Below are 19,007 nucleotides of genomic sequence, written 5' to 3' on the forward strand. Positions count from 1 at the left end.
GAGCGATGGGCATCATTGCCACAAGGCAGTACCCCTATGAGTCATCACTCAGGTTATCCTATATGTGAACAAAAGAGGGTGGATGACTACAGGTGTTAGCAAATTAAGGTACATGAACGTGACTATCTGAATAGGAGCTCCTGTGAAACCAATGCTCAAAGCTGGTATCAAAGGAGCTCCAGGGAAAGAGTGCATCTGCTGCCATAACTCATCCTTTCCTAATATGGCGATACATGTAAATATCATGAATAAAATTAAAAACTACTATTAAATATAACAACAAAATTCTCTCTACAAGCATTTGGAAAGATTGGGCAGTGTGAAACAAACCTAGCCTAAGCTCAGCAAGCTTTGTGTTTGCAGCCGTTACCACAATGGTACATACAACATCTTTTTTCCAAGGACACACTGGAATAAACACAAATGTAAAAGAAAGGATCCCAGAAATAAATCCAGCCACTCTAAAGGAAGTTGAACACTGCACTACCACACACTAAAATATTCTAGTATGATCCAAGATGAGGTTGTATACCAAACACCCAAGTAAAGTCTATTGGGAACATTCAATTGGGGAAAAAATGTGACAAATAGTATACCTAAGTGGGATTTTTGTTGGTCTTTTATGTCATGATTGCCATATTCACATTGCCACATTAAGACTAAATTGTATAATGCATACTGACTCAGAGGGCTCAGTCTAGGGCTGTGTGTTATTTCAGACAAGGTTCATTTACCCTCCTCTATTCGCAGTTGGTAGGATCTCGTTCCTTTTGCCTGCAGCAGCTTTTTATTTTAGTGCTATGAAAAACAGCCATCATGTCAATTGGTTTGGAGAACCATCAACAACCTGGAAGTTGTATATAAAATGAAGACAAGCTACATAAAAAAAGAGGTTTCAAATTCTGAAAACTTGATTGCTGTAAAACACTTGGAATGAAGGAAGAGATTTCAAAGCAGAGATGGGCACTAAATAACTTCCAGTTAAAGTGTCTCTGGAAATCACTGCCCAGCAAAAACATTTTGGCAATAAAATCTCTCTTTTAAAAAGCAGGTAAATAGAGACACCCTTGGAAACCCTGCCCCTACCTTACTTTGCCCCAATGGTCCTCATGGTTTTTCTGGTGCCTGCATTCACTAAAGAAGCTTCTAGTTCCTGGCTTTTACTGTTTCACTTCATCCCTCTTAACACATCTGGGAGCTCAGTGGGTCAGTAAGATTTCTCTGAGCAGGTTGACACAACGTCGTATTAAATAACATCAAGGAGGGCACCCACGTGAAGGTACCCCAAGTTGATGGTGGAACAATTAAGTGGTATTTAGAGCAGGAAGCGGGCAAGGAAGAACTTTAGACAACATTCCTAGGCACTAGGATGGTGAAAGCAAAGTCGGCTGAACAAAAGCAGGAATGCTGAGGCTGCAGTTTTAGAAACTGAGCGTGTCCTCCTCTGCTTCCTTAACAAAAAACAGGAGCCTGATGTTAGTTAGAATCATCACACAGCCTCTAACCACCTGCAAAATGATCTACTCAATAAACAACAGTCAGCTCCTATGCAGCATTACTTTTTAAACGATTGAGCAAAACTCACAATGGAGTTGCTGAAAGGTGCACCTCCTGGACTATTTTAGATAGATTTTGCCCTCCTGTCTTCTCCAAAAGACCTTCCACCAAGAATTGACCAAACACTATGGCTCCTTCCTTTTCTCACAGCTACCAGAGTGGTCAACTTGCACACACCTTCTGGGCACTAGACCATAGCTGGCCTCAGACTACCAGCTTCCAAATGCCCTGGGTTTTGTACCACTTGCAAATAGGGTCACAAGCTCCATTTCACACATGCTTTTGACAAAACAGAGAGTGCTATGTCACACAAGGACACTAGAACACTGGTCTGAAACACGTGCTCTTTCCATGTGGAGTTCAGTCTTGCACAACTTCTATAAAGAGAAGAAGCGTACAAAAAATGGGATGGTTTACAAACGGTGAGAGCTGGGACTATGGCTCCCATTCTCCCCCGCTACACACCCACACACCCATCTCAAGAGAAATAAATCAGTGTGATTTTCAGTTTCCACTGAGACAAACTAATTCTGGCAGATCATCAGAAGGGTATGATTTCACATGCAAATACATTAGTTTCTTTTTTTTTCCCCTCGTTCTTCTTTTTACATGGCAGTTGACTGGCAAGTGACAGGACAGGCGCTGATACTTTTTCAGTCCCTGAACTTTTAAACTAGCTATTTCCACAACTGCCTTTTCTGCTTACGTGAATTAGCAGGCATATATTCTGCCCCCTCTCTTTTTAATTATAAACATACAAACAGATCAAAAGAATCATTTGAAAAATACAACTGCAGTCTCTGATATGGACAAGGAAGGTCTTAAGACTTTTGTCAAGAAAGACAAAGGACACTAACAAGTGATTATCACTGGTTTTGGAAGACTTGTTTGCAGACGAAATTGAACAAAACCTCCAAAGTAACATCACAGATAAGCCCCAGAGGACGTTTATTTTGCCCGAAGCAAAAAGATGATGATGTGTGCCAGCACCAGCATATGAGGAGGATCTTTGTGTGACAGCACATCTGTGTAACCTCAGCCTTCTTGAAGCAAGGGGACAAAGGAACACTAATACTCCAGGTGGAACCAGATACATTTAACCTGCAACAGAAATGTCACACATTGCACAAAGGGGGATGCTGCAATGTTAGAGACTGGTAAACAAACCTATTCAAGCCTATCCAGAAATGATAAAAACAATGAACTCATAATCCCAACCGTTAGAGAGAGAGAAGGAAGGATCTGTGAAACTGCATGTTGTGACTCTGAATGAAGCAGGAACAAGGAAGCCGCATCCTCGGCTACAGAAAGGCTTGTGAAAAATCTTACCTGCATGATCCAGGACGGGGCTGTTGGCACCGCACGTTTGGTACAACGAAGCAAGGTCCTTTGGAATGTATGTTTTAAAGATATTTAAAACGTCCAAACGTTTCTCATGCCCATCTGATCCCAAATCCTGTTTGCTGGAGTGTAAAGCTGGAGAAACTCCCGCGGCGCTAGGCTGGGGCTGCAGCAGTGGACTTGCTCGTGCTACCGCTGTGCAGTTTGCCAATGTCCTCACCTCATTCCCAGCTTTCACATGAGACTCCCGCTGAGGCACTGATGGCTCTTCGTGTTTAGTGTACTGCTCGCTTTTACACAGAGGATGATACTGCAGCGGTGGGCTGAATTTGGCCTTCATGGAGTCGGATGCACAGTGCTTACCTGGAGGGGCAAAGCTAGTACTTCCTTGGGGAACCACATACTTTTCCACTTGTTTACTGTTGGTGGGCTGTGTGCTAGGCCTGGATATGACCGGTTGAGTAGGTGTTACGCTTCTGCTATAGGCTCCCATTTGCGTAAGTTTGGAATTTGCTTCATATTTACTTTTTTGTTGTGCTGCTATGCTGTATTGCTCCTGGGAATGGTTTAACTTGGGCTGTCTGTACCCATCCAGACCTGATAAGCGTGGACCACAGTGGCCGAAGGCATGACTGTCCTTTGCCTGATGCGTGCTCCCAGACTTTGCAGTCATCCCAACAGAAAGGGAGCTGCTTTTGGACCCTGGCAATGCACTTGGCACTTGAGTGCGCGTAAATCTGGCAATGGGCAAAGGCTGGCACTCCTTACCACCGAGAACAGGAGGGGGGCCAGTACGCCCACTCCTTGCCAGAAAGACCAGGTTGTTTTTAATACTCTTGAATCCATTCTGTTGAACCCAAGGGGGGACCATGGAATTACAGCTGATTTTGTGCAAAATTCTTTTGTGCATCCACAGGACTTCAGGGTAGTAGGTCTTGTGACTGCAGAAAGGACATGGGTAGACAATTAAAGCAGCCTGCAAGGATGTATTCAGATTTTTATTGCATGAACTATCCCTTGTTGATTTTTCACTCAAATCAAGTGGAGCTACCTCTTGAACTTCAGCACCTTTTTCTATCAGAGGATACTCCCTGTGCAAGTCTAGCAAACTTTCTCTAGCACGACTAGCCTGCACTTCAAGTGACGTTTTCAAGTCCATGACCACATTTGGAGATGTCTGGCCCACACCCGAAGCAAAGTTAGCAATGCGACTAGAGCAAGGAAGCCCTTGGCTGTGGTGAAATGCTGGCATCTTTATGTCTGCAGAACCTTTTAGATCTTGGTATTTCAAAAAGGGCTCCTTGATGACACTCTCCAGTGCTGACACCAGGGCAGGAATCTCTGGTTTAGATTCCCTGGCTTCGTTTTCTCTGGTGTTGCGGCTTCCCAGCTTCGGGAGTTCGTCCAACTGAGAAGTTACCATTGGGGTTTCCTCTTCAGAAAAGTTGCAGTGGTATGGCTTTTCATCTGAATGGGACAAATAAAAAAACATCATTGTCATTTTATGCAGAAAGGACCCTCAAAGACAGAGCAGAATTCAAGATTAGAATAAAATAGCAGGAGAAAAAGCAAACTTTCGCATTAGTATTGTAATGACATGCTACAGACTAAATGTACTGTATAAGCAAGAAAATCACGAAGTAAGACATAACAGTTCAATTTACTTTTAAAGATGACTGCAAAGTCTGGATAAACTCTCTAATGCTGCATGTTCATGACATTTTGAAGAAAGAACAATTCAGTAATATATCCATGTTAAAATTCTGGGACTGTGAGAAAAATAAACAAATATGCAACCATTTAATGCTTTAACAAAAGCAAAGATGGTGGTGCCAGATAAGACTGACCTAGTTAAAGGTCTGTCAGTGCTTCCATTACAAGTCCCTATTTTCAAAGCGTTTATAACTCAGCAATAAAAATTGGCTCCACATGGAAACCAAGCATATAAGCAGGTACAGAATACAGTATAAACTGCTCGCTTAAGAGGGACTTTTGCAGTGGCCAACTATAAAAGATGAGTTATGGAGGATGTAAATTTTGAGTATTCCGTCCATTAGTTTAAAACAGATCCATTTTTTTTAACATACATTTACGTTTGAGTCAAACTTCAGGAAAATTTTATGACCGCTTAATCCATGGAGAGATAAGGAATTCAACATTTTCAGCTATTTAGATTACAGAATTCAAACCAGACTTTTGATTCTTCTCATTTTCTTCTTTGCTTCTCAGCTCTCCAGAGTAAATTTATCTACCTAACACATGTCCTGGAAAGGGAACATACTGGGCAGTAATTAAAGCTGCTTAGGGTGAAAGAGAAGAGTAGGCTTTGTTTTGCTGGGAGCATGGCTACCTCTACCTGCTCTCCCAATGCTGATCTCTCAGAGCTGCTGATGAAGCCATTGAATCCCTCCAAATCAGTTCACAAATCAGTTCCACAGAGATTTTCATCACAGCAGTAATGCTTACTGCATCCGTTTAACATGTAACTGAATTGAATCATCTGACAAACTTTCACTTTCAATTAACATGCAGTTAATGAGCCCCTGTCAAGCAAGTGTAAGGAGACCATGGTCCATCTAGAATGTCCAAAGTGATCACCACATCGTAGAAGGGGTGAGAATGGGAAAGGAGTGAACTGCTCTGGAGCTGCATATCCTCTCACATCAACTCATAAAAGCCAGCGCTTCAGAAAAGCAAGCACTGTTCACTAGCGCCGTGCCACAGGCCTTATTCTGCACGGCATAATGGGAGAAACATATCTTCAGCTGGAGTTTCACCGCAAATAAAGTCCACTTAGCCTTGCCTTCAATTCAAGCAAAAAACGCTTAAGCCTTTATTTAATTCAGTGTAAATATGTTAAAAATAAACCCATAGATTTTGCAGCCTTGTAGGGCTGAGTGCTCAGTCTGATAAGATCATTTTCCTTTCAAACACTTTAAGACGGTAAATTCAGGGGGGGAAAAACCCACAACCCCGAAACTTGTTCTTCCTGTGTTGCAGGGGCCAAGGTTTTGGGAAAGCATATGCCCAGCACTACCAGCCAAATTTACAGTTTGAAACAAAGACACTGCATGTAGCGGTGAAATCTGACACTGCACATCTGTGTTATTTTCAAAGCACATCTGTCAAAGCCCAAAATATTTGTGCTCTTAAATAAGATTTTAAGGCTTCTCTTTATGATCACAAGGAGTAGCTCCTTTGATCATCGTAGTAAATAATAAAGCAAAGCAAAAACAAATCATTCGGTTGTAGCAGTACTTGGCAGAGACTGAACCGACCTACTGGCTACACTGAGCAGAGCAGGCAGAGGAGGGAGGTGGGGGACCACCGCCAGTCCCACTCTCGGGGCTTGCGGAGCTGGGAGGCTCCAGTCACATCTTGGTCCACCTGCGCAGCTGCGATGAAGGCGTGCATCGGCAGATGCCCTGACTCCCAGGTTGCTCTGTGTACCTCAGATCACTCCTTGATGCTTTCTGACTTGGTCAAAATCTACATAATGCACTGTTTCAGCAAAGAGAACAAAGTCAAAGACTGTGAGGTGGCATGGGTTAGGTCTGGGCTTGGTCTTTAGGTCTGGGTTGTTCAGCGTAGGTCTGTACTTGGGGAGAGGGGGAGGACGAAGAAGCAGGGAGACAGACCACAGTCCCGTGTGCTCCAATAACCATGGGTATAAAGCCTGGGACTGCAAACCTGGAGGTGGCTACAGTCCTTTTAGCCCTAGTGCTTTAGTGCAGCCACCAAAGAAAAAGGGATTTTTCACGTGGAAAATGCAGCACAGAGTAGGAAAACAATGAAGGCATTTGTGAGGTGTATCTAGGCCTGCAGTTGCCACAATGCTGAAGACATACGCTGTCAGTACAATATATGAAAATTTGTAAGGTTATTACAAAACATAGCTTCTAACATCTCTTCATAGCGTCTTGCTAGATTCAGTTTCTCTGATGTCTCACACAAACAGTACTGAACATACTAGGAATAATTTTAAAAGCTTAGATCAGGAGCCTCATTAGCAGTATTTGTGTTAATTACTCAAGCTGCACTTCTAGCAAGAATAACCCAAAATAACCCCACACCCCTACCTTCCCCAAGATTTGGACAGACACACTTCTCACCTACAGGCCAACTCATACTCCTTCACCAGCACAAAGCACAGCCTAAGCTTCTCCCTAGCCCCATCCTGCTCTCCACCAGGGACCCAACACTCCAGATACCAACACTCAGGCTGAAACGCTGCCACGTGCCATCCTCCCCATCACGGGTGGTGGTCCAGGCTAGACTGTGTGCAGGTAGCAAAAGCCAGGGGGAAGAGGAGATGCAGGCAAGAGCAAGAGGAGATGGTATGCAACCCAATAATATAGGCAAAGACTTTTTAGAAAAATTTATTTCTGCCTGCTCCCAGCCGCTTGCCCCAGCTGAAAAGGGGTACTAACAATCTTTTTAAATCACTGGTATAAAATACTGCTCTAACCAGCACAGCGCAGGCATTACTGTCACGAGAAACTTTCGAGATTTTATTATGGCCAGGTCAAAGCAAAAAGCCGTGAATGAGATGCCTTTTGCATGATCTCCAGGGACTATAACTCACATTCCCCATTGAAAGAGTTCTCGGCTAAGCATGCTCTCACTTTTTATCCTATGGCCCCTGTCATCTCCTCATGTTTGTCTCAATTCCTTTGTTTCTTACCCAAAACAACTGTTCACCTGTTGTACTCAAGAGTGAGAAGGGTCCTTTTACCATATCCCTTAAGCATTAAAGTTTTTCTGCGTCACGGATACCTGGCCAACAGCTGAAGCAGAGCAAGTTTACAAGATGCCCAGCTAGGAGGTGGCTTCTGATGCCATCTCATGCCTTGAATTTGGCCATAGTTTCAAATATTGACGGCATCGCAGGCCAAGGGAGAGCAAAGCGAGACTTAACTATATGGGAAGCCACGGTCTAGAAACACAGGAATATTCAGATATTTGACCAGTTCTGCAGAAATATATCCAATTGCCATCACTTAGTTACATACACAGGCAGATAAAAGTGACTTCCCTTCTCCCCACATGCACATAATCCCTATTCTCCCTTTCTCCCCCCTCACATGCATAAACTCCACTTGTTTCCTCCTCAGTTCTGTTTCACCACAGAACCGAATTTCAGAGCGGGCCGCACAGCTGTTTTAATTCATGAGGCTTCCTATAAAGTAAAGCAGGCTGCAAGCCTGAGGACAATGAAACCATGATTTCTATTCAGAAGAGCAGAACTGGCTAGAAATTGGCCCCTTTTCTGCCTAGCATTACAGCACCAGGAGTTGGAGGGAAAAGAGCAGATGTCATGTGTTCGATTTTTAGTAAACATTTGATAGTGATTTGCACTTTGAGATGAATGCTGTGGCTGGATTTGAAAACTGGCTGCAAATAAATCATGATAAAAGAAAAGGATAACATTGGAAGAAGGTGCGATACTGCAGAGACCTGTATTACGTCCTATTTCACTTGGTATTTTCTTTAAAGATCCAGAAGAGACTAGACAGCATGCTAACTTAAATCTCCAGGAAATATTGCATTTGGAGGAGCTGCAAAAATAACAGGGACAAGGAAATAATGCACAGGGACTTAGAGAGAATAGAAATGCAGTCTGAAAATAATCAAATGAGATTCATTCTGGAAAAAAGCAGGCTAAGACAAGTGAAGGGAAATGATCCAAAAAACCCATGCAGTGGGAGGGCGAAATCTGGGAAGCAGCAATGTTGAAAATAACAGATGTTACAATAGATGGCAAGTTAAATATGAGTGTACTAGGTGAGGTTCTTCAGCTTAGCTTTCACAAATAAAAGTAAGCATTATAAAAATAAAAATAAAACTACTCTGAAGAAGACACGATGGCCATGCTGGTCATGTTATTTTTTATATACGTACATATAAAATCCAAAATATATATACCATAGTAATGGGCACTATGTAAAAGTCCACAGTGAGCACAATACAGTGGGACACAGCAGGGCAAAAAAGGCAAAAAGCAGGTTTGCAGCAGAAAATCAATGTCTTTAATCCTGTGAAAGGAAGGTCCAACAAAAATACTCCATGCTCCCAGAATATCTGTGCACATCTGCAAATATGGACAAGTCAGAAGGAGTTCAGAGAACTGCAACAGAAAAGTAACCAACCAGAAAATAAAGATGAAGAGTTAAGAGTCCCTCACATGGCTGAGGGAAGATGGAAGGGTGACAGGCCAATGCCTGCAGCCTCCCCAGGAGCTCCAAGCTCCAAAAGTGAGAATTATGTCATCCTGAGCACTGGACTCTATCACAACAATCAGATATAATTGCATGCAGGAAAACTCACAATTAACAGGAAAAAACCCCAGTTATGTGTATTTGTAGTGCAGAGTAAATGTCAAGGGAAGAGGTGGAGCACCGCTTGGACTGTAAAGCCTATATGGACAAAACATGGATTATCAATGCATGATAAAAATCCATCCTTTTCACGGGCAGGCAGAAAGCATGACTTCCTCCTTCCCTTCACTCTACCAGCACAGCAAACCCAAGCCCCTCATAAGCTAGTATCAACACACTACAACTGCATTGTAGGCATACGCCAAAACCACCCTTCCTTTCATAGTGATTCCCTATGTGGTTAGCCAAGGGAAGGACTCCTGAATCATTCAACGGTCAGCTTGTAACCCTCCTCAGCAGCAGGTTTATCATCTCAGCATAGGTCGGGCTGTTCAAAAAGCCCCAGTACCTGTTTTGCAGAGGATCATTTGTCTTACACCAGCCATGTCCCCTATTCCAGCTGTCTGCATGTCTAGTTTTTGTACTCCACATGCTATCTGCCACCTCCTCTGCTTTCTTCTCCAGCTGTGTGACTCAACAGATCCTCAACGTGGTGGGGTAAAGCAGGCATGAGGTGAGAGACAACTCCTAAAACCCTCTTAAGTTTTCTTACAGCACGAGGCCACGTGCCACAGTGAGAAATGGGAAGAAAAAGTTGTGGCGTGTTCATACAAGATCCAGCTTCTCATCTGCAAAGCTCATCTTGCTTTACACAGCTACACAGCTCCCCAATAATTCAGAAAAAGAGATGACCAAGGATCAGACTGGAATACTCAATACTGCAGGATGGGGGAGGCTAGCAGGTAAGAGGATGATACAATCAACTAATATCCCTGCTTCTTCTTGGACTAATTTTAGAATTGACGGTGAGTGTTTTTGGCTAAGGTTTGAGGTTTTAAACAGGGCAGAAACCCAGCACAGCTCTTGAGACTGAGATGCTGGCTGATACAGATGGTTTATCAGCCAGCCAGCTCACCCAGCCCCGCAGAGGTTTCACTTTGGCTATGCAAGGGGCAAAGAGGAGTAATGCCACCCTGCGCCATGGCCCCGGAGTGCACAGAAAACAAGCCCCAGTTGCCCCAAGAAGTCCTGCCTTCACCTGGTCATGAGGGGGTTGTTTCTGGTTTATACCACACTGCTTTTCCTTACTACTTTTCAGCACGTTTTTTTTCATATTTTTGCTGTGGCTAGATGTTGGGGAGTTAGTTACCTTTTCACCTCCATGCAATCAGCTATACATTTCTAACACCACTGTACTTCCATCCTTAGGAAATAACCCCAGATCATGGGTTCACCAATCAGAACTAGCAGCCCTTTGGTATAGTTTGCATTCATGGTCTCCATTCTCCTTTTCGACATTTAAACCTTATAGTTCCTAAAATAACTTATCATTGACTTTTTAATCTCATGGCTGACAATTTCAGGCCAAGGATGCATGATGGCAACCGTCAGCTTTCAATCAAGTATTTCTTGGGAAAGGATGCCAACTACAAAAAAGCATGATCTCACAAGTAGAGAGAAAAGAACTGCAGGTTTGTGTCCCTGTTTTTTGGGAGCGGGCCCAGGGAGGAGAAATTATTATCTGACAAAAGCAATTTTAATTCTTTTGGGCACCTTAGAGTAACGAAATTTAGCTTTTTTCCCTTCCACTCTTTTCTTCCCAAATGGTACTACTACTGTTGCCATAATGATTAAATAACTAATGCTAAGAGCCCTAAATTCAACTTTTTTTAAGACCATGCTATTTTTCAGCTGTTTTTCTTGCACATTTCTTTTCAGGCTTCCCTCTGTTACTGGAACAACAACATACAGATTTATTCCAAAGTCCCATTTGCTTCATTTCACTAACTTTACCCTCAGCAATTTCTAACTTTACCCGCAAGTTACTTTTTACCCTCCCTGTCGAATGCTTAAAACATCGTACCACCATGACCTGAGCATGCAAACAGCTGAAGGGTCCTGTTATATTGTTCATCTCTTTCCCTCTGCAGAACTGGGGGACACTGCAGGGGATGAAAGCAGGACAGGCCAGCCAGAGCCCACCACTCTGAACTATCCCGGTCTCCATTTGACTAATCTCTCTAGCGTTGTCCAGGAGGACACCTGCTGTTTGTGAAAACAAAACCCACTGAGCTCTGACAATCCGGGCAGCAAAAAACATGAAACATGAATAGGCAACCATCAAACTAATTCAAGAAAGTTTGTTCAGTTCTGGACTGCACATGTTGAGGTTTTTGAATTATTTTAGATTATTATTTTTATTATCATCAGAGATACTGATTGCATTAGTTTTGCATTTTGGAAAGAATTGGAAAGGTCACTGAAGTGACTGGGAAAAAAGCACAAAAATTTTATTTTATTAAATCTGAAGCTTAACCTTTTAAGATGAGTGAAATCTGAGTCTGAGACCAGTTATGGTATAGCACACAAAAGACCCCTTTCTATAAGGTATTCCCTAGCTCAGTAAAATTACAAATTCCTTTGCACAGCAGAAATGCTTTAGAGTTCCATCACACTTCAAAGATCACTTCTTTTTTTTTTAAACAGACAAAAAAAAAAAAAGGAAGCCTGAAAGCATCCCCCATCTGCACAGCCACAGATGCAAACGCCAGCAAGGTTATTGGAATTTCAAGCACAATCAGAGAATAGGCACCAACAAAGTAACTGAGGAACTAGGTGGGAAAGGGTATCAAGTCCAAAATCTGTCAGGCTGAAGTGCACGTTGTTAGGTATTGGAGGTATGATGAAAAACAAGCCTGGAAGTTCACAGTGAACTTTTTCTCTCCAGCTACTTGCATAAAATTTTTCCTTGAAGAATATTTGGCTTTGTTGTTATCTCGGGTACCAATGCTACAAGCCTCCCAAAGGCCAACTGGCTGCAAGAGCAGCTCCACGTGCAAATTACTTCACTCTCCCCTCACATAGTATCTTTTCATCACCCTCAGCTTCGCACAGGTGCACATCAAGTGCAAAAAGCTTTGTGCGGAAGCCCAAATGCAAACTCCCTTCTAGCGCTGGGTGCTTTGGGATCTGTCTCCCAGGTATCAGCCCTTCCAGAGTCAACACAGACTTTATTTGAAGGTGAGGGAAGGAAAGCATCCACAGCAGAGCACGTAATGAAGTGAAAGTGCACGTGTGGGTAAAATGGCTGCTGCTGGCAGCGTGCCACAGACACGACATTTCCAGTGTTCATCACATCTCTCTGCACTTCCTCAGTGGGATTTTTTTTGTAAGTCATTATGTACATGGTGCATAGGAATTCTAGGCAGCAGCAGGGCTAGCGATGACTTACCAATCCTTTCATCTCTGTATTTCTCACAGAGGTCCATCAGGGTAATCTCTGCCCAGCAGCAGGGAAAAAACCCCATGAAATAATGTGTACTTATCTGCAGATGAAGCTGTAACTCCTGTTATTAGAGTAGTTCCAAGTGTCTTTCTCACCCCTCATCCACACTACCTCAACCCAAGTGTAGTTAAGACTTCAGTGAGGCTTTTGCCAGTGGAGAATAAAGCTTGTCCTTTAAATGAAGAGCTGAGGGGAGGTGACACGGGTCTGTCCAGCCTCACACAGCAAGGCTGCAACTAACACATCTGATCCCCATGCTGTTGCCGCATCCTGCATGCAGTCCCTAGTGTGGCCCCTGCTGGGACTGGAGACCAGATTTCCCAGTCACACCCCACAGCCCCTCTTCGCCCTGTGAGCTTCAAGAGCACCCCGATGTCTTCCCATCTCACACACGGTCGCTCCAGCTACAGCTGGGCAAAGCACGGCACCAAGAAACTAAAGTGGGTTATCTACATTATGCATGACTTCTGCAACTCTGTCCCCAACTCACAAAACTTCAAACCTGCTATTCTTCCTTTTGGAAATGCAACACCTAAGTGGATGCAGAAGAAACGGTCCATCACTCCCACTCACAGACTGAACCGGAGCAAAGGCACTACATTATTTTAAAATGTAGAGGCACCTTCACAGTTCCACATCACTGTCTGGACCCTGGAAAGTGATGAGGGAACAGTAAGTACTTATCTATAAATTACAGGTAAAATAGAGGGAGAGATGAATACGTACACAGGACCAATACAAAAACACTTGCAGGGACTGCTTGCCAAAATGAAAACGGTACAATTTGGCATTGCCTTAAATGTTGCTGCTCATAATATACTTAAAGAAAATTATGGGATATAAAACCCCTGGAATGTTCTGCAAAATTAGGAAGTGATTAGGCCAGATGATACCAATTTGACTCTAACACAGCTTTGTCGTAATTCCAGAGTTAATAGCGACACAGTATGAACTAGTCCAAAAACCTAAGCAGAGTACTTCCAGTACGCTCTGTAGCTGCTAGGCATTTCTCCATGTGTGGCCCTGCCTGTGAAGTTTGGTGCAGGTAGAAGGAGGAAAAAGAAAGGACGTAAGACCATTAACACAGCAGGATACACAATTAAATTTGAGAGGGTTGGGTTGGGGTAGGGGCTGTTGTGGTTTTGGTTCTGGTTTTTAGTTTAAGGCACAGAAAGAGAAGTGCCATTGGTTTTGATGCATCAAAACTTCTTGCAGAGGAGATGGAAAATTATGACTCAGATTTGTAAGGGTTTTTTAAGCAAGTGGCAGCCTGCCTGTACAGCCACTCCAAACATAGACCCACACAGTTGTAAATCTTCCTAGAGATTTTCCCTTCCGTTCCAACAGTCAGACTTGCCACAATGTCTGCTCCAGAGTGTCTTTTGACCACCACCTGTTCCTCTTCATTCAAACGCACTAAGGAAAAAGAAAGGCTTTCCAAGCCAGGACTGTGGACTGGCAGCCACCCCATACAGCTTAACATTCCTTATGCAATATTTAATTTCTCCTATCATTTGTTAAGCGTGGGTAGCATATTGCCATACATCATAAAGCCCTTTACTAGAGCTGCTCAGTCTAAAAACAGAGGGTGCAGCTGTGCTGTAGGCTACCATTCTGCAGAAATACCTAAGCTACAGCCAGCAAGCCCAGCGTGGTAATAGAGGTAGCACAGTTGCGGAAATAAGGAGCTCTGCATGACCTAATTTACCTTGTTTCTCCTGCTGAAGGCCACACTACCATGGCTTGGTGGCTCTGTTCACAGACTTAAGGCAGTCAAAGATCTTTACTCTGCATGTCAGTCACATCAAACACAGTGGCATATCATGGAAAGGTGAACTTAGGTTATAAGTATTACAAGTATTTAAAGATGCACTGGTTATACAGTACTTGGACAGAAAATCTGCTTCCTTGTGTTGATAATTTTTTTCAGGCTTTCAGAGGAAAGAGGACTTTGGAAAGAGAATGGAAGGTAATAAGGCTGGAATAGGAAAAGAAGCAAGTCAGATCAAATCCAAGACACAGGCTGGACAGACTGAACTATCACCACTGGAAACTCGATGCCCTTGGTGAGGGGTGACATTGCTGAATCGTAATTATCACCGTTACATGGTGTCACAAGGATGTGGCAGGACAGATGAGGGACTGAGCCCAGCAGGGTGTGGGATGTGCAGAGTTTCCTCAAGGTACAGGAAGGCTCTAAGCTAGCGATAGATCAAAAGTTGATTTGAACAGCTCTGCTCCAGATGGACCAAAGGGAACCGGAGTTCCCGGGAGAGGATGTAGCTGCAGGCATGCAGTCAGCCTCTGGACACTTGGCCAAGGCCACCGACTCAGTACCAACTGCAGCTAAACTGCACCAAATGCGCTGTGCATGTGCCACACAACCTGCAGCCCTGAGCCAAAGGCCTCAAGAGAGGAGGCTCGAGGTCCTGTCTGACAGACCCAGCTCCCCTCCACCCAGCCTCCGGATCACCATTGCCCCTACTGACCACGCAGGGCAGGGCTATTTGCCAGTTGGCTAATTGCTAGGTAAGTAGCCTTTCCTTTCCCCTTCCCTTTCTTTCCAGTGTCCTCCCTTGCCCCTTTGTGTAGGAACAGAGGAAACAGTAACAATAACTACGGGAGGCACTTCCAGCAAAGTAAATGGCCTTTCAGACCTGGCTTGAAACAACTCTGTGACAGCCTTACGCAGATCACTAAAGACATCAGCCATTTACTGGCAACTTCCATAATCCCCTTGAAGAGCTAATAGACAAAGCAGGCTGGAACCTACCGCCACCAGCACGGCAGCAGAAAGGGCAGCTGCCTGCGGGCAAAATGTGCTCTAAAAGGGATTTGGAGTTTTAGCATTTTTCCTGACACTTTTCCTTTTATACCAAGAGGTGAATTTGAGAGCTCACAAGAGCACCAAAGTTCTGGACTCACTTAAATTCTTACTTTTTAAATTCTTACTAATCTGGAAAATGAGTAAGGGAAAAAAATAACTTTTAAGATATAGGTTAAAAGATAAAATAAATTTCAGCATCTATTCATCTCTGGTGTACAGGCTTCCCATTTCAAAAAAGGGAAGCCTGTTTGGGAAGGAAGTCAGATGAGAATCATCCCACAGTGCATGATGTAGCTCAGAAAGGTCAGGAGACAAGGGGGTGTCTCAAAGATGTGTTGAAAAGAGAAGAACCATCTGTAAATGTGTTTTAATGAATCTTTCAAATAATAGAAACATTGCTATGCTAAAGGAGGATGGGGGGAGAAATCAAATCCATTTGAAAAATGGCAATAGCAACACATCACTTCTAAAATAAGCTTTGCAGACAATGAAATAGTAATTGTGCACCTGCAAATCATGATTATTTATATCACACACTCATTTTAGTAAGTAAAGATCTGTGTTAAAATGCTAAAACGTTATTAAATACTGAAACTAACTACTGTATATAGTGCATAGGAAGCTTCCCAACTTTTTCAATTAGCACCAAGGCTTAAGCTTTAAATGCAGCAGAAGCAAAAGAAATGCTGAAAAACACTGCCACAGACTGGCTTAATTTGGAATTTCTCCTTTTCAAAAGGATTTTAAAAAAAAAAAAAAAAAAACCACACACAAAAAACCAAATACATCCAGACGGGCTGAAAAGTACTTCAGATGTTTTACCTTTCCCCAGCCCTCATTCTATTATGTACTTTTCAAGCAAGTAGGAAAGTATCTTTAAGTGCAATTTACAAACTTGGTTTGATAGAAAAAAGCTTCTACAAGTGTACCTGCAGCAGTCTGCAAACACCATTTTGGGCAAGAGGCTCAGTTAACCTGACGTCTCTTGCCTCCATATTGAGAGCAAGACCCTAGAAAACAGCGTGAAAAATCCCTGCGCCTGCTGCAGAATTAACAAAGGAAGAATTTAAAATGTCAATGATCAGCTATCTATGTGAAGTGTCCTTAAACAGAAAGATGCCTGCCACTTCAGTGCAAGGCTTTTCTTCTCAGACATGCAAACCTGGCGGGATGGAGGAGCACCCCGCTGGGAACAAGGAACAAGCTGCATCGGTTCTCGAGGGCTGTGGCCTGCTGTATTTTTTGCAAGAAGCGGTACTGACACCTCTCCTCCTGAGGAGCTTAAGTGTTAATTATTCCCCAGCGTTCAGGTCTGTACAAGGACCTGATTTTTTTTGGAAACTTAGGAAGGCCATCTGCTTTCCCAGCAGCGCACAACGGGTCTGGTCAGAGCAACTCCAGCAGGGTTAAACAACGCACTGGGGAGGGACAAGGGGAACTGAGGTAACCAAACCACCTCCCCACCCCACCACCGGTGTATCAGCTGCAGGTTCTGCTGTTATCTGCATAAAACACATAGTTTCCTATGTGACACAAAGCAGTTACGATGAAAGGTTACGTAGCTAACAGTTACCTATCCCCATGAATTAAGTAATACACTCTCAGCACTATGAAGGTACCTTCATCTGCATACCGGTAATGCTCTCAGTTAAAAACCCACCCTATGAATTTATCATCATGTGCAGCACCATTTGACCCCTCCCTGCCACGAACACATCATCGTAGCTCCCGTGTCCCATTGAGCACAGTTAAATCAGATTTTTACAGTACGCTGCCTACAAGAAAACTCTGGTATTTCCACTGACATTAAAGGCGCTGTTATTTTCCCTGCATGCCGGTGTCAGTCCCTGGCTCAGCAGCTAGCAGGCACCGGGCAGCTGCGGATTGCAGAGCTGGCGAGCAGGCCGGTGGTGGGGGGAGGAGGGGTGGGGGGGAAGGGGAGGAGGAGGAGGGGGAGGAGGAGGAGGAGGAGGAGGCGGCGGAGGCGGCGGCGGCGGCGGCGGCAGGGGAGGAGGCAGGACGGGCTCGGCGCCGCCCGCTCCGGCCGCCGCCGCCAGGTGGCGCCGCCGCCCAGCGGATGGGCCCGGCCGCCGCCGCCGCCGCCGCCCCCGCCCGCTCCCCCTGGAGCTGCCGCCGCTGCTGCGGCCCGGCCGCCGCGGCCTGGGGCCGGTTTCCAAACCCACCCCCCACCGCCACCCGCGACAAACACGCCCTGTGGTCTTCGCGCTGGGCCAGGCCGGGTGCTGCCCGGGCCTCCTGCTCCGAAGCCCACTGCGCAAGAACACCCCCACCCACCCCCCAACAAACAAAAAAAGCAAAGAACAAAAAATCCTCCCCAAAGAAAAACCCACGGGTGATGGTGCTCCCACAGCTGCTGATCAGGACCACCAGCCCTAAGCATGGCTAACCCAGCACAGGCAGAAACCTCCCCTCCATGTGCAAGCACCCCTCCACTCGCCATCAGCACCCATGGCCTCAGTTGGGTCCTCTGTGCTGGGGAGTGCTGCCAAGTTGGGGGGGAGAAGGAGGAGGAGGAATAATAACAACAACAACAACAACAACAATAAAGTTTTTAAACAAAAAAACCCACCAAACCAACCAAACAAAAATAAGGGCTTACCCAGCAGAAGCATCCCCAGGCAACAGCAGTGCCAGGCGGGACACGGCTCCCAGGAGCGGCAGCGCTCAGCAGGATTCCTCCCTACTCCACCACCCGCTTGGGGCAGCCCCGGTCCAGCACTGAATGTGACCTGATTACATGGACCATGCTGGCCGAATCCCTGGCGTACATGTGAGCGCCCATCACCACGCTTCCTAAGGATAGAGATGGAACCACCTCGCAACGCCAAAAGAGAACTAGCCACGAGACCAGGAAGGGGCAGCCAGCATCTCACAGATCTTCCCGTTACACCTTTCACCAGCTGTGAATTTGAGAAATGTGGTCCCCACTTCAGGGGAAGGCTCTGAGCTGAGCTCCCCTGCCATCCCTAACCAAAACCACACATGCTGTTATGCCTCTGTGTGATGGGAACGCAAGGTGTTCAGTGACCAAGTGAGGGGCATTTGCCAGCACTGCAGGGTGGAGGGGGGCTCCATCCTCTCAAACGACAAACGCTTCCCGCAGGACCGAGGCGTGCTGACATGTTTAATGATGACAAGCAATTCACCCTAGGTCAAAGTGTTTGTGACCACCAAGAAAATGAAGAGAATAAAAACCTCCTCAGAGTTCTGAAGCTGTGTCTGGTCCAGTGATTTGGGATATAATTACAGAAACACCAGGAACAAAGTAAAATATTTAGATGGGGTCTTCTACATAATGTTCTGTATTATACCTTTTTTTTTTTTTTTTTTTTTTTTTTTTTTTTCAAACCCAAACTCCCTTGAAATAACCAGACCCCAATAGGCTAATATATAGATAGGTTACTTTACAGGAAGCACCACATTCGCAGATGGTAGAAAAGCATCCATTTTAAGGGGAAACAAAACCTCCAACACAAAGGTTTTGACTTTTGTTCACTGCTCCTGATATGTAGAAAGATCTCTGTCAAAACAGGCCAGAGTTTGAGCAGTCAGCAGTAGGATGAGGTAATGCCAATCTCTTTCTTTTCAGAAAGTCCTT

General features: G+C 44.6%; 1 protein-coding gene across 5 annotated transcripts in view; it reads right to left on the reverse strand.

The window, feature by feature from the left end:
• Positions 1–19,007, reverse strand: part of ZNF516 (zinc finger protein 516) — a 118,831-nt gene that overhangs the window by 26,028 nt on the left and 73,796 nt on the right. For all 5 annotated transcript variants that reach the window (XM_074823201.1, XM_074823165.1, XM_074823192.1 and 2 more), the window contains exon 3: positions 2,887–4,365. In XM_074823201.1, coding sequence (XP_074679302.1) covers positions 2,887–4,365 — 1,479 coding nt within the window. The remainder of the gene's footprint in view (positions 1–2,886; positions 4,366–19,007) is intronic.

The sequence above is a fragment of the Strix aluco genome, chromosome 1 (genome assembly GCF_031877795.1).
Source record: "Strix aluco isolate bStrAlu1 chromosome 1, bStrAlu1.hap1, whole genome shotgun sequence".
Lineage (NCBI taxonomy): Eukaryota > Metazoa > Chordata > Aves > Strigiformes > Strigidae > Strix > Strix aluco.